Raw genomic sequence first — 25362 nt, forward strand, 5'->3', positions numbered from 1 at the left:
TCAAGGTCGTTCGTCGGCCACGGCATACAGCTGAAGTGCGCGACGAGCCGAAATGGCTCGCTGCCTGGCGTAGTAAAGCTTTCGCCTTCAAAATTGCTAGTGGTTTACCCAAAAATAGTATTAATTGGTTTTTGGGAAAATGAAATGGCCCAGTATCTGTCTCACTTATCAGCCGACACCTGAGCCGCGCCGTAAGGGAATGGATAAAGGAGGCAGTGAACGAAGAAAGGAAAAAGAGGTGCCGTAGTGGAGGGCTCCGGAATAATTCCGACCACCTGGAGATCTTTAACGTGCACTGACATCACACAGCACCCGCGCGCCTTTTGCGTTTTTTCTTTCACTCCCTCCTTTATCCCTTTTCTTACGGCGCGGTTCAGCTGTCCGCCGATATATGAGACAGATACTTCGCCATTTTCTTTCCCCAAAATCCGACTATTATTATTATTATTATTATTATTATTATTATTATTATTATTATTATTATTATTAATTTCCCCTCCACCGAAACGCGGCCGCCGCGGTCGGGTTCGAACACGGTTACACCGGATCAGTAGCCGAGCTGCTAACCACTGAGCCACCGCGGCGGGTTCCCCTTAAATTAACCTTTAAACTAATAATAATAATAATAATTGGTTTTTGTGGGAAAGGAAATGGCGCAGTATCTGTCTCATATATCGTTGGACACCTGAACCGCGCCGCAAGGGAAAGGATAAAGGAGGGAGTGAAAGAAGAAAGGAAGAAGAGGTGCCGTAGTGGAGGGCTCCGGAATAATTTCGACCACCTGGGGATCTTTAACGTGCACTGACATCGCACAGCACACGGGCGTCTTAGCGTTTTTCCTCCATAAAAACGCAGCTACTTTTCGAAATTCTGGAGACGAGTCGGTCGGCAAATCAACGGCGAGCACTATGTGACCAATAGTGGACAGATTTTCAAAATGAGCTGACCAGTCGCTGAGCCGCACGCACCACCTGTATTATCAGCGAACTGTATGCACATATAAAAAGATGCAAAAAACCGAGAGCGGTTGCGCACACAACGCACGCATTTCTCTGACCCACACCCTCCCCAGGTGGTCGAGATTATTGCGGAGCCCTCCACTACGGCACCTCTTTCTTCTTTTCTTTATCCTTTCCCTTGCGGCGCGGTTCAGGCGTCGGCCGAGACGCGAGACAAATATTGCGCCATTTCCTTGCACAAAAAAAAAACAATTTCCACACCCTCTGGCAAAGTTCCAAAGCCATTTCTATTGAATTCCGAGCAGTTGCAGACGGTTGCAGCGCTGCTTGAGGCTCCGTTAGGCTTAAGCGTGCCCGAACCTGGAGCATATCTGATGGTTTGATTTAGTTTAGAAGATTTAACATTCCAAAGCGACTCGGGCTATGAGGGATGCCGTAGTGGAGGGATCCGGAAATTTCGACCACCTCGGGTTCTTTAACGTGCACTGAGTAGTTACCGAGGAAATGTGCCGACCGGAACTGCGAGGGCTGCTTATTCAGCTGCAGCGGGCGTCTCTCGCTTGGAAGGATGCCGCCATGTTTTCACCCTACGCTAATTGCGCAAACAACGCAAATGCCGAAATTTGTGTGCCTGCGCTGACGCTGTTTCATCGTTAGCGCTCTGTGCATGCGCACTTCGGACCCGCTATTCCGCTGAGTATGCATTCACTATTATTTTCTTTCGCCTTTTCCAAATCGACGCGATCCCGGCCACAGCATCGAATTTCGATGGAGGCGAAATTCTGCAGGCTCGTGTACTGCGCGATGGCAGCGCACGTTAAAGAAGCCCAGCTGGTCCAAATTTCTGGAACCCTTCACTGCGGCGTCCCTCATAGCCTGAGTTGCTTTGAGACGCTAAACCCCCTTATACCATAAACAGTGCACAAGCACTCAGTACGGCCTTCGAACGCATGACGAACGCTGTGTTCCTTCTCGGCGTCCGTCACTTGTCGAGTGCGAGGCAGGCGCCTTTTGTCGTTTCGGACGCTTGGTGAACGCCTAAATGCGCGAATACTGCCCATCAATCACGCGAAAAAGAATTCCTAAGATCCGAGACCTAACCGACATTTTATGCATCGTCACGTGCTCAGCCTCTGTCCTCTTGAAACTTGAAACAACCACTAAAAAGTTTCTCGCACACAAATGGCCTTGCGCTAAAGTTGTCAAGCTCCTAAGGCTTTAAAAGATGCGAGACTACAGTTCTATTCCTGGTAGAGAGCGCTTATGACAGCTGACTTTGTAATTTCTGCAAGAAGCTGTTTTATTTACTGCATTTAAGAAGAGATCACCAGTGGGGTGAAAAACAACGACCTAGATCGTGCCGCATACGGTGTACAGCAACTGAGCTACCTTCCCTTCATGAATATCATGAACATATGCCCATGTCTTAGCTTCGAGCATGACGAAAAAAATACTAGTCCTGATAGGTACGCTGCTGCTGCTGCTGCTGCTGCTGCTGCTGCTGCTGCTGCTGCTGCTGCTGCTGCTGCTGCTGCTGCAGCAGTACATCGGATGCCCTTTATTCCGATCTGTCATACAGGATGCATATACTGGTCGGTGTAAGAAAATCAGCAAAATCATAGCAGCATACCAATTGCGACGCAAGTTCTTGCAGGTCGAACAAAAGTGTCAGAAAACAAGCAATATCAGCTTGAACATCACCGCGACAGACAGTGTCTGAGGCCTCAGAAAAACAAAAGATTGCGCCTCCGTCTTCACTCAGCAGTATCGCCGGCTCCGCGCCGCGCAGCCACCCAGGCGGTGAAAGTAGCCTTGCAGTGAGAGACAACGCACTCGCGGCTGCAGTACTCGCCGTCCCATTCGGAAGACTGGACGGCTAAAGAGGTGCAGCCATTGCGGATGCACCGCTGGGGGCAAGCCTCTGCAGTGTCAGCTTCACGCTGGTTCATTCTTCCTCCACTTTCGGTGCCTGAGCAGTGCACGGAGCTTTGGCGCGCCACTGAAGCCTCATCCGCGCGCTTCAATGCATCTTGAGAACGCAACATCGTGACCTGCGGGGAGGGAACGTGTCTGGTCGCAGCGTTGTCCTGATTCGACTGGTGGGGAATCAATGACGAGCTCGAGGCCTCGCAGTCCAGCTGCTTCTGGGAGTAGACCAAATCTCTGGATGTTACTGGACATTCATCTTGCTCTTGCACGTCTGTGCCGCTCGTGCCTGAGACAGGAGGGTGTATTGGCGGTACTGCCAGGTCATTCCAATTACAACCAGCGCCATTCGAGCCTGTGCCCGCAAGCGTCTTGTCGGCGACAGAGTGCTGGCGCACCGCTTGTGGCTCGGTTGACAGATGGGTAGTTACGGATGAGCTCTGCACTAAGCATGGCTGCTGCATGCCGTTGGGCGCTTCGTCACGCGAATCTTTAGACCCATCCCCGTTCGTCGGAGCCTCAAGGAAACAGTCCAGAGAGGGTGGCCAGGCTAACTGATCGCCGAAGTTCAGCGAGTCGTCGAGTGTACCTCCCTGTCCGAGCTTGTTCGTCGGGTACTTGCCACCGATGCCTGAGCTTGATGGAGATACTGGCTGTTGGTCGAGTGGCGGAGAGTCTACGGACGCGCCTTGTTGGCCAGTCTGGTCCGCAAAACCCAAGTAGCTAAACCTCGGAAGTGGTTGCATATCAGAATCGAGTGGATATTGCTCACCAGGAAGGTCTGTTGGAGGCTCATCGGCGAACTTGAGGTCACCGCAGCCAAACCTGGACAGGTCGACCTGTTCTTCGGAGTTCAGAGGGCCTCCAAACGGATGTCGTCCTCCGCACTGGCTCATAGCGCTCTTTACATTAGAGCCGTGATTGTAGTTTGTAGCGCTGTATCCACTGGAATCATGGTAGCAGTATGGCTGTGGACGCGATTGCCGCGAATCGTCCAGCGTGGTTTGCAGCCCAGGCGGGTCCATCAACGCAGCGTCTCCAAAGGCGAGGCTAAACACGTGGGGTGGCACCACTAACGGCAGGTCCGGTGCGCAGCGGGACGAAGCTGCTTGGGTGAAGGGCGTCGAAACATTCTCTTGCGCTGTGGAACGCTGCCCGGTTGACTGTTCCAGCTGCGCGCCAGGTCCACGGTCCATGGCGGCCTGGCCGCGGGGGTCAGCGCTTGCATGTGGGCACGCTGCGTCGACTGCGCTGCCAGAGGGTGCAGTTATTAATCCGAGCGCGCTGTCGTTGTAAGGCATCGCGTGTGGCGTTCGCCTTAGGAGCACGGAACGTTACCGAACGTGAGCGGTATGGCCGAGTCAAGGTGTGACGTGGACGCATCAAGGCTTCGATAGCGCATAAAGCGACACCTGTGATCTCCTGGTGACACCACTGCGCGCCACCTTCTCGCAAGGAGAAAAGAAAAGCACAAATATGATTGGTAAAATACAGAAAACAAAAATACTATGACTATGCAAGCGCTTTAATTTTGTTTTCAATCGTAAAAACGCACTGAGCGTGCATATCCGTTCGAAAGTCCGTAAATGCAACAAAGCAGCGGTGACACCTGGTTCGCCATATAGGAACTCAAGCAGCTATAGTCCCGTTTGCAAAAGTAGTAGTAGTAGTAAGTGGTTCTGTATTAAAATAATAATAAAAAAAGAAGGAAAAGGTTTTTGCTAGCCCAGGCATCTGATGAAAAATTGGTTTTTGGGGAAAGGAAATGGCGCTGTATTTGACTCGCATATCTCGGCGGACACCTGAGCCGCGCCGTGAGGGAAGGGATAAAGGAGGGTCTGAGAGAAGGAAAGGAAGAAAGGGGTGCTGTAGTGGAGGCCCCCGCTTGGAACCAAATTTAAGTTCGATGCCTGCATCTAATAATGATGGTTAACAGTCTGGCCGATTGCCTACTGAAACGCTATGTGGAAGTGTAGTCTGTCAATCAGGTCTCCCACTCTTAGCAAACCTCCTCCTAATCAACTGAAGCTCAGTCATATGGTTTCTTTGAGACACGGAACGGAAAACAAGGGAGGGAATGGCGCCAGCCACCGGCACGTCCAAGCTCTTTGACTAGGATTCCCCTTAGCAGATTGGTTTTGTTTGGTTTATGTGGTTTAACGTCTCAAAGCGACCTGGGCTATGTGAGACGCCATAGTTAAGGGCGCCGGAAATTTCGACCACCTGGTCGAATTTCGCCTCCATCGAAATTCGACCGGTGCGGCTGGGATCGAACCCGCGTCTTTCGGGTCAGCAGCCGAGCGCCATATCCACTGAGCAATCGCGGCGGCTGAATGCAAGAGGTGCAGTAATGAAGGGCTCAGGAGTAATTTCGTCGACCTGCGGATTTTTAACGCGCACTAACATCGCACCGCGCAGGGGCGCCTTGTTGTGTTTCGCCTCCATTGGTCAGCCTCTCGAGACGCACTTTGTATTTTCCCAATAAAAAAAAAAATTGGCTGTGGTTTACCTCTGATTAACACTAGCTGAATTGCGAAAGCCTCGTTTTCTCGGAACGTCCTCTACGCAGCGTCTCATTCCGACGCTCCGAGAACTCAAACCGGTCCCTTTCGTTGTTGAAGAGTCACTCTGGGGCGTGGCACGACTTCTAGCCGCATCTTGGTTACGACGCGTCTCGAGTCGTGCGACGCGTTCTTCTGGCGTCTCTTGAGCGCAATGTCTCTTCGCTTCGTTCTGTCGTTGTTGCGTCTCTTTCGCGCTCTCCCTAATTACTACAGTGCACTGCTACTGCTACTGCTGTTGCTGAGAGGAAGAATGAAAAGGAAAGTGCACGGGCCTGCCTACTGGCTGAAGCCGAGCCACGCTCGCTGCCGCGTGCTCAAAGTAGGAGAGTTAAAGGACAGGAGAGCAAAGGTAGACAGGAAAGGCACGAACTAAAATGCCCGGGCCGATCCAGGACGCAGTGCAATACCGGGCCGACCCGTGCTAGAGTGCTTCAAGCCGAGCACTTCTTGTCGTTTTGATGCCTTCAGTATACCTACCGAGGTGTCGGAGCAATAAACCTTCAGTTGTTAGATCTGCGCCTGTGTCTCGTCTTCTTTTTCTGCTTCCGTCGTGAAGTTTGCGATTTTTCATTGTGATGAACAACCAACTAGCTCATGATGTGTTCTGACAGAGGTAAATGATCCTTTGCAAGAGAGAAGAAATGGTAAACCAGATCGAGGTTGATCGCGCATAATTCTTTTCAAAGCGAAAGGAAGAAGAAAAACAGAAAGAAAGGTGAGCTATAAAGGTCCCTTGTAGTGCCGCGTTCAAATTTCTCATTTTTATTCTACTCTGCAAAACCTGTTGCTGCCTCACGTTTTCTTAAAATGCTCTAGTGAGACAAAGTAGCTAGGACACGCAAGCGCAAGTCGCATTGTATTACTGTGACACCTGGCGGCTCGGCACCATGTTTCGAGGCTGGACATGGCGCGTAAATTCGGGCTGAGCAGTATGGTCGTCCACGAAAATTCCCGGAAGACGCTCCATTCCTTCGGTTTGATACCCGAAGCAACGCTTCGGCAGCCCGGCGAGGTGCGCTACTCATAAGATTGAAAGATATGCTCATCTGATGGGATGTTTTTGTTGACACCTTGTCAGGACTGTAGCAAATCCAGGGAGGCACGCCAGCTTCTTGGCTAATCTTGAGCGCAGCTTCTCGCATTAAAGGGACAGTCAGGGGAACTCTATAATTTTTTTTTCTTAGCAGAATCTGATAGTTCGGCATTTCATGGCTTTGCTGCCGCTTGTCCGGGAGCGAAAGATGCATCTAATTCAAAAAAATTTGGATTCGAAGTTGAATAAGTTTTTCCCGTCGCTCCGATTAAAACTCGGCGCCCTCTTATGACATCACTGCGCCCTTTTATGACGTCAGAGGACGGAGTGACGTCAAACGGGAAGTAAACGCAGACTCCATGATTTCTGGCGCCTAGCGTTGCGGTCTAGCAGCAGCCGAAATGAAAGCTACCGCCGCCGCACGTTGAAGGCATCTATCGCGGGTCGCCACCGTAGTGTCGTTTACGTTTGCACCGGCGTCTTGCCAGCGTTACGATGGATCCCGTTCCCGAACACGACAACAAAGTTCTCGCAAAAACTCCGGCCTGCATTTCAGCGACCTCGGCCCCACAGAGCATGTGACCCTTTTGAGGGAGCATGGTTAGCTTAGGTACGGCGGGTAGTTTCCCCCTTCCTCAGTGAGCAGCCGTTGCTAATTAAATATATTAACCCCAGTGCGGGGAGTCGCGAGGGGGGTGGACAAGGTCGGCGCGTCGCGCCCATCAGAGGCTGGCCGAGGCTTTGGGTCCAATTGATTGTGATTCCTTGAACGGTGCTGTTGCACGGTAGAGCAAGCGGCGTCGAGGAGGTTTCCCACGATTGCAAGGGCCAGGTTATTTTTTTTGCCACAAAAAACGGATGGGTGCTTAAGGGCGCTCGCGTTAAAATTGGCGGCTTGATAGTAAAACCGACGCACGACGCTTCAACGGGTTCCGCGCGTTTCCGGTGGTACGGGGTCCACTGGATCGGACTCTCTCGCCAACTTGCATGTACCTTCAGATGTGTACTGTGAATGGATTAAATTAGCCGAGAACTCGTAGAGAATGGCTCCGCCCAACTGCCGAAGCTATTGAATGGAGCCGCGAACAAACGAGTTGGAGGAGAGCGGAGTTACGGTCTCTGCGGGTTACAAATCTCTTTTTCTTAACTGCCTGGTATATTGTCCCTAATAAAAGATTTTCGTTAAGTAGTTTGAAGTTGATGGCAGAGCCGGAAACGTTTCGCCGGGCAAGCGTACGAAGACACAAGTGCTCTTTATACTGCTAACAGCCTTGTATGATCACCGTCTATCGTGCCATCATAGTTTTTCATGACCGTGGCGATCATCTGACCAGCCTTAGCAAGATCCTTCAAAGGTTAGCTAGCACTTGAAGCGGCACTTGGAGTTCCTCTGCTGTTCGGAGCTTGTAAATCAAGGCGCGTCAAAAACAAAACCACGGGGCACGCAAAGCTCATGGACACGAAGCGCCATAACAAACCGAAACTCTCCTGGCCGCCTGTGGCGCCACCAAGCATCGGTTTTCATTGCTTCCAACATTCAGGTTGTCTTTTGTCTGTCTTCCTTGTGTGATAAAAGTGTACTATCGGTTTCGAAACAAAGCTTACTTCAATATTGAACCGCGCAACCTTCCTTTGTCAGCCTCAGGGATTCATGGCATCCATGGAGGAAGGAAAATTCCTCCAAGGTGGCGTCTCTTGTCCTATGACGTCATCACGTTTGTACTTGCGAGATTGGCCTGTGGCGGCGATGCCTGTACATTGGTTCTTGCTGTTTTCTACCTCACAAGAGCTTTGTTTTCAGTAAGAGTGGCGTGTTTGTGATCAGGAGCTGGTATTGTATTGATACAAGCCAACTTCAATTTCTCCTCAGTGTCCCTTTAAGCCCAAAAAAAGCACAGCAGTTGCCTCCAGGCAAACACCCTTATGCACTCGAAACTGAGCCCTCTGTAACGTAAAATTCAGTTTACGTTACCGATAAATTTCTCTGCGCCAAACAGCTCGTACTACGTGCATCATATGCGGTCGCAAGCGTCAAGTTCTGAGCGACCACGTGGTATTAAACCGAAGCTCGCACGTTCCGGGCGCACTTGTCGCTGATAGGACATTCTTTGTGGGCAGCGGAGCTGAACGTGTATCCTTCAGTTTCCGCTACAGATAAATTTACCTCACCCGTGCACCTCATATTACCTGCATCATGCCAGTCTCCGCCAGCTTGCTGCAGAGGAAGGCCTTCAAAAAGACTACAGACGAACTAAACCGTCGCATGCCTTGTAAAGCCACCAGAATTTCACTTCTCATTATAGATGAAACGCAACCTCTATGAGGTTAATTTACACAGCATGTAACAGATGATACACATGATCTGAGTCTACTTCAACGCTTATTCTTTGGCAGCCCTTCATTTTGTGGGCAACAAAGTTTTTGCATAAACCATGCAGTCCGCTTCGAAAGAGCAACATATTTTTACCAACTTAGCAGGACGTAAGTAGACTGATTGAAACACCCACACATTTCATTTCTGCTAACAAATAAGCCCAAACGAAACAAATTTTCTGCCGTTATATTATGCTCCTTGATCCTTGATTTGCTAGTTTCTCTACGTGACAAAGCGCTCTTATGACTCATATGAGGTCGCGCTTGTAGTATACCTGGTTTCCCTTGAACTCGATCTGGAAGTTCTTGGCCGACTCCTGCGTGACGCGGCCGCCGAAGTCCAGCTGGTAGACCTGGCTCACTTCGTTCCACAGGGGCGCCTTGTTGTGCAGCACGAACTCGCGGTACATGGGCGGTGGCTTGCTGGGCGGCAGCATCTCCTGCTGGTGCACCTTGCCGTGCCGTTTCTTCAGCTGCGCGCAAGGGGAAAGATCGATGTGAGACGCTGCAGCCTACGTAACCACCCCTCACGGCAACGGTAGACGTCGAAGCCTTCCAATTTCTTGGCCAAATTATAGTCAAGGGAGCCCAAGTTAAGAGGAGCCGATTTAATGCATTTCATGCTGAGAGAACAAAAGCATCATTTCGAATTAGTTTCAGTGTCAGTTTATTTGTCTCATTCTGACTTACAGAAACCGGGGCAAAGGCAAAAGGCAAGAAGCTTGACAAAGACCTCTGCTCCGTATGCAGTCAGCAGACACGTATCAGAAACACACACATTCAGCGTACCACCGCCAGCATCAATGCGACCTCAGAGCTAAAGGTACCACTGAACCTGCGCGCCCAGATCCTCTGCGCCCTTGGAAAATTAAGGTGCTGAAAATAATGTCTGTCTCATTTTTAATGCACCAAATACAGACATTGTTGCTGTATTTTATGATGTAGAAGGTGTCAAATTCATTTTCGTGACGGTACCATTCGCAGCGACGCGATTTCTTAAACGTGCAACGAGGAAAACCAAACTAAACGACATTTCAAAAACGAAATCTTAATGCTCGATATTTGTAGCCACAGTGCCGATTCAGAAAACTGAAAAACTGGGCTTGCCTTCGATGCTGAAGGCCTTCAATAAAGGTGCATAATCTTACGCCCTAAGATCAGAAATAACAGGATGATTAGGTACATTTAGTTTTTAATGGTCTGTTAATTGAGCTGTGTCACATACGTAATGTGTACCTTGCTGTGAAATCCACCTGTACAGGCCGCATCGACGCTGCTCTTACGGTTCTTAAAATAAAATTTTCTAGAAATTAAAGAGAATCGACCGGCATATTTCGTTCTTCAGTGACCTGCTAAGTTGCTTGCCTTGGTCTGAGAGTGCCTGCAAAATGTATATCCCACCCCGTTCTTATTCTCCTAGTTGTTTCACGCTCGTTGTCCCGATGTGCACTCACCACTTGCCCGAACTAGATGTATTTACGTAGATATTCCAGTGCTTCGCCCACAAATATAACAGTGTTTCCTACTGAGATTGTTGAACGTTACTTTAGATTTTTTAAACATTAATTTCAGACCCTTTGCTCTGATTTTCCTGTTTAAATCCTCAATCATACCCTGCAGTTCTTTTACTTGCTTCTTATTACTTATTAGGGCAATTCCAAGTTTGCATGATATTAGCGCAAGATTCTTCACTAACTTTCATCCCTGGCTCTTCTCAATCCAGTTCTCAGAATATCTCCTGTACACCGGCAGTAGTCCATAGTAGTGGTGAGATTGTGTCATCCTACTGACACCCTTCCTGATCAGGATTTTGCAAATTCTCTTAGGAGTACGATTGCCGCCTGCGATCTATATACAAACAAATATTTTTATCACCTTTCCATATGCCTCTTTTACGCGCTAGTTAAGCGGTGCCTGCGTGACAGCTGAAGTTTAGACAGAATCAAATTACTACTCATAATCTGTTAAGACATTATATAAGGATTGGTTATATCGTGCACATTTCTCTATCACCTGACGATGAAGGAAGTATAGTTTCCTGTACAGTACCCTTTCTGAAAGCCTGCCTAGTACTTCGTGTGGGTCACGAGTAGCGTTCCTTTAATGCTCTAGATAAAGTATACTATATAGTAGGTCTTGACTAAACGGGTTGCGATATGCGGGTGAATTCTTAATTTTTCAGGTGTCTTCCATTTTGTGGCCGCCAGGGTTTGCGATTAAGACACCCGCCGCTCCGATCTCTGCGCTCGCACCTTCTTGCGTATGTGGGCCTTCTGCAGACTCTCGAGGTCGCGGAAGCCGTCCGAGAGCACCTCTTCGCCGCTCTGGCCGCCCTCTTCGTCCGAGCTGTCCAGGCCGCGCTGCCTGTGGTTGCCGCGCACTTTGCGCAGCAGCAGCGGGCTGTACAGCAGCGTGCGCAGCTGCTGCTGCCGGCTCTTGCGGCCCGACACCGGCGACGACGGGATGCTGCGACTCAGCGCCGGCGAAGGGGGCGCCGAGCCGCCGCTGTCGTCCCCCGCCGCGGCCGAAGACGCGCTGCCGCCGGGAGGGATGGGCAGCGAGCCCCGGTGGCGGGGAGGCTGCCGGCAGGGGCTCGCCGAAGGCGTGCTCTCGCGGCTCGTCGTCCCGTTTCCTTCGTCCTCGGAGCAGAGCGTCGACGTCTGCGGGGACAGTGCCCCAGTGGAGCTGCCACGCGAGCCCGTCGGCCCGTGGGCCAGCGAGGCGCCGCCGCACTCCGCGGAGCTGGTGGTGCACACGAAGGGGTTCTCTTCGGCGAAGCGCTGCTTGCGCGCCGTCGCCGGCGAGGAGCTCTGCGACGCTTCGCAGACGCAGGCCGGCTCCTCGGTGCTCCTGCGCTGCAGCTGCGGGAAGAGGGGAGGAGAAAGCATCGTAAAAAGTCGAGGATAGGCATTTGAGTGTCATGTATCGTCGGGGAAACAAGTCTCTGAACCGCGTCCTCCGAAAACGAAGTCGATAGCTCTATTATTAGCCGCCTGCTGGAAACCACAGTTGTGGAAGTGAAAGAACAGGATTTGAGCTGTCACCTTCACAAGTGTGATCTCCAGCTGGCGTCTAATAATTGAGCTGTAGGCTTCGTTTCTAAAGGACGCGGTCCAGACACTTGTTTCGCCGACTGTACACTGCACAAAAGCAAACCCTGCGATATATATTCCCTGAACTGGTTCGTAAGGCTCACTAGACGATGACAGAGGCATCTGACATCACAAGCAGGGGGAAAACTACCACTCTGTGCATCCGAAGTAGGGTGCAAAAGGCATCGTAATTTAGAACTCCAGTTGCGTAGGGCTTGCCAGTGTATAATTTCAGGCATTGTCCTCTCAGCAGGACGGGTACTGAGGCTTAGCTGTGACTGGCCAGTGCAGCACGCTCCACTCACCTTGTCGGCGAGTAGTGCGCGCGCCGCGTCGGCAGCGTCTTCGCCGTTGGCTCGGGAAGTGGCGGCAGACGAGGCGGCGGCCGTCTGCGCCACGCCGTGCGTAGCCTGCTGCGCGGCGGACGACCCCGAGCGCAGCGTGAGGCGGCGGGCGTCGCAGCCGCGGCTCCTCGGGTCGCCCACCAGGAAGTCGGCGTTGGGCGGCCCGATGCTGCTGCGGTGGTTGCGGTGGTGGCTGAGCAGCAGCACCGAGGCCACGTCCCCCACGACGCCCTCGTCGGGCTGCTCGTCGTCGATGTACTTGAGCTCGGCGGCCTTGTCCGCCCAGCGGGGCACCGGGTCCAGCAGGTGCCGGACGCCTGCTGCCCCGGCGGCGGCCGCGCCCGACCTGTGGGGGGATGCCTCCCCCTACAGGGGCGCGTCGCCCTCCGGAGACAGCTCGGGGGACAGCCGACTGCGCGCCGCCACTCCGCCGCGCCGCAACCTGCGTGCGTGCCACAGAAGACCGCTTTCGTAGTCGTCGGGGTAGTGGCACGCTCTTTCAAGCTGACGCGGCATACTGGAGAAAATCCGGGCAACGAATGCGTATGTACCTACCCTAAAAGCATAGCTACCATCATGCTTACATAAGTATTATGGACGAAAGTACCATGGACATGTAGGTACCAAGAATATCTACCAACTACCCCAGCCTTAGTGCTCTGAAGTGTGTTCTGTGGCAGGTGGCACTAGGATTTTACTCAAGTGCTCAAGGCTTTGGCACCGCCCGCATGCATTTGACACCTTTCTTAATGACGGCTTGGGTTAGTGAATAAGCGGAAGTTTGGAGGGGCGCAGTCAATAAACAGAAAGCAAGGCACCTTGTACAAAAACTCATGCGTTTAAGTAGGACCCAGTACTCTTGTATAATGCCTGCTAGGTGTGGTTGCTCCATGCATTGCACGTGTTAGGTGTATTTGGCAAACTCCGTGATAGGAGCTTGGGAAGTAGGTCCAGTTGTTTCAGTACACCTGACCAGTGGCGTAGATAGAAATTTTGTTCGAGGTGGCTCATGTTGCAGCGCGGCCTCCTCCTCATAGAATTTATAGAGAGGTCAAATACATTAATCGTAACTTCATTGCAATTGCCAATGCTATTGCGTATTAGATGCTGCAAACAAATTCTTGAACGCTGCGCACTGTCTAGACACGTAAAATATGTATTTTTCTTAAAAGGATATATTCGTATGTCTCAAAACTGTGGCAGAAGTAACTGATATAAGTGCTTCCATCTTTTTGTCTATTTAGTACGTAAAGAAAATGTCTCATGAATTTTAAAACAATATCAGTTGGAAACCGGCAAAGTAGTGCATGTCCCTGATAAGAATAATTAAGTTGAGTACCAATAATTTAACGAATCTTTGTCATGGAAGAACCTTGTTTACAATTTGGTGCATATGCGATTGCCAGGAAAAAATCTCAGTGACGCTGTCCTTCGTTCCAGTGTAATGCGCGGGAGCTGCTGTCCGCGGTTGAGTATTGTAAGAAATCGCACCGAAATTATAGTCGCAACAGAGAGTGCATATAAAAAGCAGGAGTTTGCAAAAGATACATTAGAAATGCGAAGATACGATGGAACATCATAAATGCGAAGATACAGCTTGAGAAAGGACAGAAAAGCGTCGCTGGGAACAAAGTTCACTTCATTTATACACAAAACATGGCAAGAAGATATTTAAATATATGTATATTATCTAGTAAATCTACATACCTAAGTTAAAGTTCTTTATAATATGTTAAACAAGCCATATAAAAAACGTTGCGCAATCACAGATAGTAACCTTTACGCATAGAAAGACGGACTATCCTGCAAGAATAAAACTATGATCGCAGAAATCGTGATATGTATTTGGGCCATGCTGTTGTCGCGAAAGCTCCGCATGGATAGAATAACAGAGGAAGAATGCAGAAATCAATAAGAAAATGCATATTTTAGCTGCCTGCAAAGTGGCAACAATCATTCTGCACAGAAAATTAAAGAAGGGTATTGGTCTGGTTTAAAAAATAAGTAAAAGCAGGTAGCTTAAAAAGGAAATAAAAGGACAAACAAAAGCCACAGGTGATGCGACAAGTTGAAGTACCCAATATAAGGAGAGTGTTGGGAAACGCCATGTGGGCCGGGCTTTCTATGAGCAAAGTCGGTCAGTTTGGTTATTGAGGTCCTCGTAACTTTCGCATTCGTCTCATAATTTTGATCATGATGCTGTTACAATAAACGGCAAATGTTTCAGCGGTTTTAAAGGGTAATGATTAGTCATAAGCTTTCCTAATTGCGCGTTTATGGTCCTGAAGTAAAAGAGCATTTTACTTGCATTGGTTTTGCCGCTTCGCTGTGTAAAGGACAAAGTCTATGAGAAATTCATATCCATAAAGTTTATAATGATAATAATTGGTTTTGGGGGAAAGGAAATGGCGCAGTATCTGTCTCATATATCGTTCGACACCCGAACCGCGCCGTAAGGGAAGGGATAAAGGAGGGAGTGAAAGACGAAAGGAAGAAGAGGTGCCGTAGTGGAGGGCTCCGGAATTGAAATCCGTGCGCTCCTTAGATTCCGCGGCTGCCGCGAGATGCCGCGACGAGCCTGCTCGTCATCGAAATTCTCCTGAAACTGTGTGCTCGGGCGGGGCTCCTTGCATTATACGACTCCTGGTGCATGGGCGTTAATTGCCACGAAATCCAGCCCGAGTTCGCAATGTTCGCGCCAAAATGTCTTTTCGAGCTTTCGAGCATGAAAAAGACATTGTAGACAAAATCCAGCATAATTTCCAGCGCCGCTGGTCGTTTTGGTCGCCGGTGCATAACAGTACAAAAAAATTTCGAGGGGGGCTGAATCCCCATAAGCCAGCCCCCTGGCTACGCTCCTGCACCTGACGCCATCTATCTTAGCTCGTAAGATTTTATATGCCAGAAAATAAAGGGATATGACACACGTGAAATCAAGTTAGTTCACTTAATTTATAGTCCTGCTGAACACGATAATGTATGTCAAACAAATACTGACTTCTGCTTTAGAAAGAGCACACGGAACTCGGTACAATGAAACTTATAGAAGGATTTGAGAGAAATGTCTGTTATAATGCGCTTGCTTAGAATCTCCAGCTTTGCACAAGGCGCCGTTCACCGTGTTGTTAAGCTGCCATGGTTACTCGCGAGTCCCGCAAGTGACGCGCGAGAGCGTTATCCGCGACATTATTGAACAAAGCGCTGTTCGCACAAGTTGGCAGCTAGTATAGTAGTCGACGAGATTGCCTCTATTTTACATAATTTAGCACTTGCACTGGTACACGCACCAAAAAATGACGAACATTTTTCTGGGCGTGATAACACGTCATTCACAGCATTTCAAACGATGAAATAAACATGACGGGCGATTTAGTATGGTTAGGCCAAATGTGAATTGGGTGGGCTAGGACTTCTTTTTTCTTTTCGATTTCGGTTTCGCTTCAAGTCGCGCTTGTCAAGATCAAGCACACTTCACATCAGGATCTCGGCAAAATGGGTTAGCAGGGGCCTCAGTGGTGTCGCACTGAGACCAAACAGTTCCGTCAAGCTATACCATATATCTTGTGATTCATCATCTGTAAATGTAGATAGCATAAAGCTTGGAAATAGCCTCCTACTAATACAAAACCAGCGGAAACAGCACACAAAAAATTCAAGGAGTAGCGTTGAAAAACGTTCGCCTGGATTCGTATTTACCCTAGCATTTCCTGCCTTCCGCTGGTTTTACTAAATTATCACGCGCCAAGTGGCCGTATACTCTCCATATCGAGTCATCCCAGAACGGGGAATGGCGTCCATAACCTAAGCACTAGAGCAGTATAGTCTAAAACAGAGTTCTCTACCTGGACAGTGACCCGACCGCGGCGGCTGCGTTTCGATGGAGGCAAAACGCTAAGGAGCCCCTGTGCTGTGCGATGTCAGTTCCCGTTAAAGATTCCCAGGTGGTCGAAATTATTCCGGAGCCCTCCACTACGGTACCTCTTTCTTCTTTCCCTCCCTCCTTTATCCCTTCCTTTACGGCGCGGTGCAGGTGTCCAACCATATACGTGACAGATACTGCGCCATTTCCTTTCCCCAAACAACCAATTATTATTATCATTAACTACCTGAACAGTGCTGCAAGTAGGATGAAGAGCGCTCCAGTGAGAAAAAGATTGTATTATTGAACAAAAGTGTTCACGACGCACGAGTGGAACTGAAGCCGGTAATTCTGTTAACGCCCGGTGGCTCGAGACCACATTTGTGGAGGTGAATGTCAGACGCCCGTGCCCTAAAGTGTGGTAGTCAAATGAGGTGACCATTGCAAGACATGGTACCTATAATAATAATAATAATAATAATAATAATAATAATAATAATAATAATAATAATAATAATAATAATAATAATAATAATAATAATAATAATAATAATAATAATTGGTTTTTTGGGGAAAGGAAATGGCGCAGTATCTGTCTCATATATCGTCGGACACCTGAACCGCGCCGTAAGGAAAGGGATAAAGGGGGGAGTGAAAGAAGAAAGAAAGAGGGAGGTGTCGAAGTGGAGGGCTCCGGAATAATTTCGACCACCTGGGGATCTTTAACGTGCACTGACCCCCAGGTGGTCGAAATTATTCCGGAGCCCTCCACAACGGTACCTATGCGCCGGTATCGTTTTTCACGCGTTCTGTCGACTTTTGTTCCGTAATATATCTGCATCGGCTAACAAGTTGTGACTTTGTCTTTAGACTTGCACTAACGGCTACTATGACAAGAACTGATCCGCTGCCGCTGTGGCTCCGTGCTTATGGCGCTCGGCTGCTGACCCGAAAGACGCGGGTGCGATCCCGGCCATGAGGGTCTCATTTCGATGGAGGCGAAATTCTAGAGGCCCGTGTACTGTGCGATGTCAGCTCACGTTAAAGAACACCAGGTGGTCGAAACTTCCGGAGCCCTTCACTACGGCGTCCCTCATAGCCTCAGTCGCGTATGGTCATTAAACCACCGTAAACATAAACCGGTCATTACGGGCAACACTTGAGATGATAGCACACTCACCCGGGCCTGGATTCCGGCCTGAGTTCGGCCTGTGGCCTCTTGGACGGCGATGTGGCCTCTTCCTCGCGCGGCTGTTGGCAGCAGGCGGACGACGCGGAGGTTCCCGGCAGGGCGGCGTCGGCGGCGGCCAGCGACATGGTGGTGCCCTGCGGCCGGCTGTGGCCCGCCTGGCGCAGCGTGAGCCGCTGCACGCCGGCCTCGGCCGTCGTCTCGAGCGTCAGGTACTCCTCGTCGGCGCCGCGGCCGCCACCGGCGCACACCGCCATGGCCGAGTCCCCGTCGGCGGCCACCACGCCGGTCTCCGGGTCCGCCAGGCCCGGGCACCGGCCCAGACCGCACCGCTTCTTGGGCGTCATCGGGGCAATCGGCGCCGCCGCGGTCTCGTCGCTCGCCACGGGGTCTGCCGCAACAGAATATCGACACTCATTCCTCATGACGCCTCAAGGACGCGCAGTAAGAATCTGTATCCTGATGGTATGGAGAGGCTAACCACGCGATTACTTAAAGAGTGCGTCAAAGTTCTCACAATTCCTTTGAATAGCCACAAATGTGCCTGGACATAACTTGGTTCTTGTAAAAGACACTTAGGCTATGCTGACAAAGCGTGCGCAAATATATTATATCGTTTCTTGCTAGAAATTCTCACTTTGGCTCAATCTTCAGTGGCCATTGTATCGTTTCTTGTTACAAATTCTCACTTTGGCTCACGCCTCAGCGGCCACAAGTCTCAATTGTACGCTCCATCCGCTTGTTTTTTTTTTATTAAAAATTCTGTGTTCGGGCATCCTTAGAAAAAAAATTATTTTGGGAGTAAAAAAAAAAGAAATTTAAGAAAGGGTCCCTGCCCGTGCCACTCGGGCATCCTTACCGGCTACATAAAGTGTAAAAAAGGCTTTCGGATTCCACTCCATCGACAGGCGATATGCGAAATGCGCAGCACTTTTTCTTGCGCGCGCCGTAACTATGCCCGCCACGCTGCGTTTGGTCCACAAAAAGAAATCGCTCTCCGCCTTTGCGTGAATGCATACAAAACGACGACCAGCTGCTCCTCGTGCGAAGGGTGAAATGCGGACGAGCTGTTGTGTTCCGCTACGCTTCCAGCGTAGATACTACGATGCACGCTGAAATGTGGGAAGTTTGAGCTCACGTTTGTTCTTTTTTCTATCTTCACGAATGTTTGAGTAGCGGCCAACAGCAATGTGAGGTTTGTGGAAGCGCGTCGACCCGTTTACAGGTTTCCCTTTCGTCCCTCATTGTTCAGAAAGTTTTACGCATAGGTGTTTTCAAGATACAATATGGAGCAGGTTTCTTGTTCGTGATAAAAATGAGGAATTCATTTTTGTGAATTTTCCAACCCCCATGTAGCGTGAGTCAGTCGTACTGAACATTTAGATCGGCTCATACTTCGCTGAGTGACCAAATAGATGAAGCAAATTACTTTCGTTGGCATACACTGGTGATGTTCCAGCATGTAGCCCAGTCGCAAGGATTACTCAAACTGTGGCGCCCACGTGCACTCAGCGACAACACTGCGCCGATTATTGAGTTTTTACTATGGTTAATTATTTTCAGCGACCCTAACAAAGACTCTCACGACCACATGGTTGTCGCAAGCCGACGCGCACGCACTGTTCGGCACTGATGTCCTGCCATCGCGCCGGCATGTCATGCGCAATGGTGCGTCTTCTGATGTAATATAACGTATAAAAACTGATTTACGAAGGTCCTTTTTAGTGCGTTAGCCCTCATAGTGGCCATTCCTCCCATTTAGCCAGTGTGTGTTTGCTAGTCTGAAGCCTGTTTTGTGGCAGGCTACCCAAAACCCACTTTGTTGTGGGCAACCTGCCTAGGTGTGTGTGTGTGTACCTGCCAGTTTGTGGTGTCGTCCCAAGGCCACGTGACCTAGGTGGCACGTATAAGATAAGCAACGCAAAACAATGGCCGCATAGCGCTAGCGCACTTAATTCGGATTGTGCCTAACTGTGCAAATCAACCATCATTTTTTTTTTAAGTTTTCTATCGGAGATCCTCACGGGATGCAAGTTTCCTCATAAAATTGATAAAACCGATTAGAAACGGCAGAGGAGCGCACAGTTACAAAGCACATCCCAGCTGGTATGCTCAAAACCAGCAGACAGACAGTAACAAGAAGCTATAAGACGTGATCATCCGCCCACACCATTAGAGTATCGCCGGTTGAGTGAAAGGACCCAATTATACCATACATTACGTCAGTGTGAAAGTTGTTTTGACTAAAAAAATAAAAAGGCAAAGAGGGTTGCTTACATTGGAGAGAAAACGGAAAAACAAGTAGGTATGGAGGATCCACCACCAGCGCGCCCCATCCAACGGACTTGGAAATCAGGACCGCTTATTGAGTTATTTTTCCTTTTCCATTCTCTTTTCCTCTTGGTTGTTTCCTTTTCTTCTCTGCAGTGTTGAAGGTTATTGCCTGGTTGGGTCTTGTTTGTTTTTGAAGATCTTATCAGCCCTAGTTCTGCTGGGGATTGTTCTTCCTGTTGCACGCCGGATAATTATCAGATTGGCTGACTTCGCCATTTACGACGTATGCCTGAAGATTGTGTATGTGAAAAGCAGCAGCACCTGTCTCTGCAATGAAGCCATTCTCTCTTTGTCCAGATTTGGGAACCAGCCAAACCACCAAAGCAGCGAACTCCACACTGCGCACAGGGCTTGACAAGGGCCAAGCACATAGATCAACTGGTGTGGGCCTTTTCTCTAAATCAAGAGCGCTTTCTTTTTCGCACGAGAGAAGGTCCCTAAACTTGCGCAAGTAAGACGTTTGACACAAAGTATGAACACTCTGGGCGCTTTTTCCCACAATATTCTAAACAAAAGGACCTAACACAATATCTGATCCACAAGCGTCTTCGACTGAATCGACGCTGAGAACTACGCCGTGTTGTGTAAAAAGCGTTGAAAAGCACGTATACCGGCTGCGACTCAGGCATCGTAGTGTGTTGTCATACCACAGTGCAAGCAGCTGCTATTACCAGCTCGCACGAAGCTTTGCACTGATGCAGCCTTAGCCTGCTCCGGAGGAGCTCTTTAAACACCACCGCAGGAATCAAAGCAGCAAAACGAATGAGTGGGTAAGTATAGCCCCCACTACCCTTGACCAGACCAATTAACTAAAGAGCACAACAATGATAATTGTATAATTGTAAAACTGTATAGCTTTCCTTTGTAGCCGTATGGCTGCGCTTGGGTGGATGCCAATGGGTAATTACTCCCTTATTACAAATCTACTCCGCCATGGGGATTCCCCTAAAACATTTGATCAACACTGTTCCCACTTCGAGTTATTGATAAATTCACTCTCGCTCTACCATGAGCTTGCCGTCCCCGTTAGCTCAGTTGCTACAGCGACTGCTCCGATGTAGCGGTGGTCCCGGGTTCGAACCCCGGTTCAGGACAAATATTTATTTATCTACGAAGTTTCCGAGAAAGCTGTGTAGCTTTCCTTTGTAGTCATGTGGCTGCGCTTGGACGGATGCCAATGAGCAATTGCTCCCTAATTACAAATCTACTCCACCTTGGGGGATTCCCCTAAGACATTTGACCAACGATAATTATACGCGGTACCTAGACTTGCTGGGTATAGTTCTTCCTATTCTTTGCTAGATTGTGTGGAGGGTGGCTGCCTTCGCCACTGGTGATGTGTATCCGGAGATTCTTCCTGTTTCCTCGATTTAAAACGATTTTCTCGCTCGCTTCTTCCTTAGCTGCTGTTTTGTCATAATGCAAATGTCCACTTCTTGCCGAGTGGTATGATCGCGAAAGTAAAATCAAAGCTGAAAACGCGATATACGGAGTTATGGTTAGCACTGCTACCACTGAATATATATTACTAGAAGGAAGATACATTTGGTAACAGACGTGCAGTACCAACGGCGCAGCGGTTGAGCGTTTGGAGTACTCCTCACTAGATTATGTTATCGGAAGGCATGCATAGGTGATGACGCACCAGCTTGACCGAGCCAAAACGAAAACCGAAAATTGCAGGCGTGGTGTTGCCAGATTTCCAAGCAGTTTCGCATATCGTCTACGGGGCACAGGAATGACAGCAGTCGCTACATCACAGCCTACACAAAAGATCCAACTACCAAGCCTCCCTGGATCACATCCCGACACGTGACCACTTTATCGAATTCTCGCTCCTGTGTCCACATGGGACCCCTTTCGTCCAAGGTAACATTCTTAATCATAAACAGGTGGATTCGACACTTCCCTCTTACGACCTACGCCGACCCCCTTTAACCCAGAATACGTATTCTGTACAACTATAGTTGTCAAACAGAACTCTTCACCGGGCCGCTATCATTCCGTTAGAAGACTCGCTTCGGTTCTGACTACCCTTTGGGATAACATCCTTGAAACGCAAGAAAAGGAAGTTACGGGTGAGGCAGTAAGGTGCCTGCCACACCCATAGCTCTGCTCCCAAATATAGGAGCAAAGCTACAAGAGTCAAAACTCCGTCTGTTCTGTCATTAAGGATCAAGAATAAGAGTTAAGAATATGACGGAAAAAGGAAAGGGTACGGGGACGAAAAAGGCGGACATGTCAAGAATGGTGGGAGAGGAGCCATTGGGATAAGAAACTGTCTGCGGAGACGGCTCAAGACTGAAGTGCAGCACACTCATTAGAAAAAGGAACCTGATATGGACAAGTACGGTTACTGGAAGGAAAAAGTAAGAAGCCCGTACTCTTATGGCGGTTAACCAGCAAATAGACTTTGGCGCTGGCTGGCTTGTGGTCCTTTGTATGTTCAGGCCACGGTTGAGGGTATCCTAGGGCGCCGCGCCCGAAGCTGACAACTTTGATGAGAACTGCTTTGCAGCGCGATGCCTCAACCTCTCATGACCGCATGGTGCCCCGAGTGATATCACTTCCCGAGCGACTGCTGCCTCCTGCGTGAAACATTTTTGTCATTCTGTCACCTCCCCACCTGGGCGTTTTGCCTTTAAGATCTTGTGTCCTAATCCCATACTCTCCCTCTTAAGACAATAAAATACCGCTGTTTTTATGTATTTGTGAAATATCCCCTTCCTCCTATCCACCTCGAAGTCACTCTCAGCTTCATGAAAACGCCTAAGAAAATGTCCACCCTCTTTGAAAACTATACCGACAGCCTTTGTGATCCAGCAGGCTATTCTAATAGCGAACACGCAAAACCTTGTCACTTCTGCTCTCCATAACTGTTCTTCCGGATAAGCCTTCCGTTCGCGTAACCTGTGGCCACATGGCAGACGGCTCCTGAAGAGAGAACAATGGCCCTGTCCCTGCGTACGTACCGCACATGTCGTCATCTTCGTCCTCCGAGAAGCCAGTGGCGGACTGGGCCGCCGAGCCCGCAGCCGAGCCGCCCGCCACCGTGGTGCCATTGTGCAGCACAAGCGCGGCCGACGAGGCGCGCGAGGCGGCGGCTGAGGGCGGCTGCGGGCCCTGCAGCTCCTTGATGAGCAGCGTCATCTGGCGCGGCTGCAGGTGCAGCAGGCTGGTGCGGTACGTGACCGAGCCGAGCGAGGCCGGCAGCCAGCGGGCCAGGCCCAGCACCTTGAACTTGGTGCCCCAGAGGTTGGACGTCACGGCCACGATCTTCTCGCGCTCCGGCAGCTCGTCGGTGTAGAGGAGCTCGCGGCGCGCAGCGCCACTGCTGCAGCCGCGGGACGACGAAAGAGAGATGCCCTGCGGAGAGGAGGTCACAGGGCAAGCATCGACGGTTGAAGGTGGTGGTCGAAGATGACAAAGCAGCGCGAATATGCGGGGCAAGCGAATGGACGGGACAGCGCCCTCTACTGTCCACATGCTTGTCTACTATTTACACGGCGTTTTGTGTTCTTCTGGCATCAATGGGACGCTCTTCAACTGCAGGCGACTACGAAGCGATACTCTTGGTGAACGGTGCCCTGGGAAAAGCGATGCCCCTTTGTTAAAACGTCGCGAACAAGACTCGACTAACATCACAGCTGCTCATTTTGACTTCTAGGGTTAAGGTGACCAGCGGGATTTTAGTTCACTGGTATAGTTGGCGTTCAAAACACTGTTTACAGTCCTTATGGTAAACCTATTAATTGGTGCAGAAAATCTTTGTTGGGGACAGAAGTTTATAGGACGTGCGAGCACTGCCTGAAATCTGCGCTACGACACCTTGTGAGCCGTTGTTCTACTATGAAGCCGGCGTTCGTAACTCGTGTCTGACGATGGCAGGAGCGTTCGTCCTGGAAAACGTCACAGGAGAAAGTCAAGCAGAGCCGGTGCCGACAAGCGTTTTTGATAATCACCGCGGAACAGTAAAGAAAATGGGAGAATGTGAAATTCAAGAACTACTGTTAGTGTCTTTGTAACCAAAGCTGCGCACTATTTCCGGTGTGCATGCTCGGTTACTTGTCCAAAACATTTTCACAATGTAATAAGTTGTGTTTGGTCTGGCCTACAATCGCGTCCAGAATTTCGTGTTCACGTACTATGAATCAATCCAAATCGCATGTCCATTCCATAGGGATGAAGGAAAAAAAGCAGCAACAGTGTAACTAAAAGTGAAAAATTTGAAGAAGGCGTCAAATTGAATCATGTAGCTAGGTCATACGCAAAGCATAGCTGTAGTCTGCAGCGCGTCATTGAAGAAAAACGTGCCGGGTTTTGTCTAAATGCGGCGTTTGTCGTGCCAACAGGCTGAGAAAGATTGCGCTGGTGCCATTGAAGCCAACTTTGTGTGCATTCATGGCATTCACTGCATTAAGAAGGCCGCCTCATTTTGTCCGCCACACTGTCGCATTTCACTTCAGGGGTTGAGGCAGAACGTGCGATTTTAATATCACAACAATTTAATGTGCTTCGATTCAACTAGATGCTTCATATCTACTGAGCGAGATACCGGGACGGTACTAAATAAGCCTGCTTAATTTCTTTGCCGATACCTATTAATAATAATAAAAAATTCGACTATGGTTTACAAAATTTGTTTCATGTGAACCATTTCTTGATAATTTCAGTTTCCGTACCATTCGTGGTCAGCATAATTTTGCTCAGGCCAGCACGGTTCTTCGGAGTTTTCACTTGCCGTATTAAATGAAAAAAAAAAACAAACTAACGAAGCTTTTTTTTTTTCAGTCAATTTTAATGTAGCATGCGCTTCAGGGCTTGGCGTTATCGACATGGACTGTTTCATTTCCGCGCGCTAGGAATAACAAAGTAAATAGGCAATAAAAACTTACACAGCAGTGCAGAGAGTGCATTGGAGAAATGCGAAAGCATTAGTGTTTGTCGCGACGTTTGTTGCTCCTAGTCGACTTCGGTAGCTCTTGTCCAAATGACGTCTTATGGAGTGTTCTAGAACTATTTGAAAACCTGCATATCATCCTACTTCTCAGACACCCGGCATTCAGGGCTCCGTTTTTTGCTTTACCCTAACTGTTTATAGGCGTGTCGTCATGAGACGTATGAGATGACACCGCACCCTATGACGTCCCGCGTTCTCATTATTTACCCAATTAATTGGCACCGATAAATGGGTTCGGTAATTGCCATGATAGATTAGGATAATTAATAAATGCATATACTAATTAGTGATCTCGGTGATATTATTCAAGATTGCTAATTTTGATGACTAATTGATAACTATTAATAATGACCAATAATTATTGACTTCTTGCTTTACCCTAATTGTTTATAGGCGGGTCGTCATGAGACGTATGAGATGACACCACACCTTATGACGTCACGTGGTCTCACTAATTGCCCTTATTAATTGGTATAAATAAATGGGTTCGGTAATGCCTTCATTGATTAGGACCAGTAATTAGCGCCAAGACTAATTTGTGCTCTCGGCGTTATTATTCATAATTGCTAATTAGGGTAACTAATTAATAACTAATATTAATGATCGGTGATTAACGACTCTGATTCGGTATTGTTTAATCACTGCCTTTATGTACTTCACAACACCACTCTTGCGTCCACGTTTTGCGGACTGCGGACACTGCCAGTGCCGACATAGCCTAATAATGCT

General features: G+C 49.2%; 1 protein-coding gene across 1 annotated transcript in view; it reads right to left on the bottom strand.

The window, feature by feature from the left end:
- Positions 1 to 25362, bottom strand: part of Tusp (WD40 superfamily protein Tusp) — a 222136-nt gene that overhangs the window by 7015 nt on the left and 189759 nt on the right. The window contains exons 9-13 of the mRNA XM_077632302.1: positions 22646 to 23039; positions 17331 to 17730; positions 12253 to 12733; positions 11108 to 11716; positions 9131 to 9328 (exon numbers count right to left, since the gene is read on the bottom strand). Of these exons, the coding sequence (XP_077488428.1) occupies positions 12658 to 12733; positions 17331 to 17730; positions 22646 to 23039 (870 nt within the window). The 3' untranslated portion in view covers positions 9131 to 9328; positions 11108 to 11716; positions 12253 to 12657. The remainder of the gene's footprint in view (positions 1 to 9130; positions 9329 to 11107; positions 11717 to 12252; positions 12734 to 17330; positions 17731 to 22645; positions 23040 to 25362) is intronic.

The sequence above is a fragment of the Amblyomma americanum genome, chromosome 7, assembly GCF_052857255.1.
Source record: "Amblyomma americanum isolate KBUSLIRL-KWMA chromosome 7, ASM5285725v1, whole genome shotgun sequence".
Lineage (NCBI taxonomy): Eukaryota > Metazoa > Arthropoda > Arachnida > Ixodida > Ixodidae > Amblyomma > Amblyomma americanum.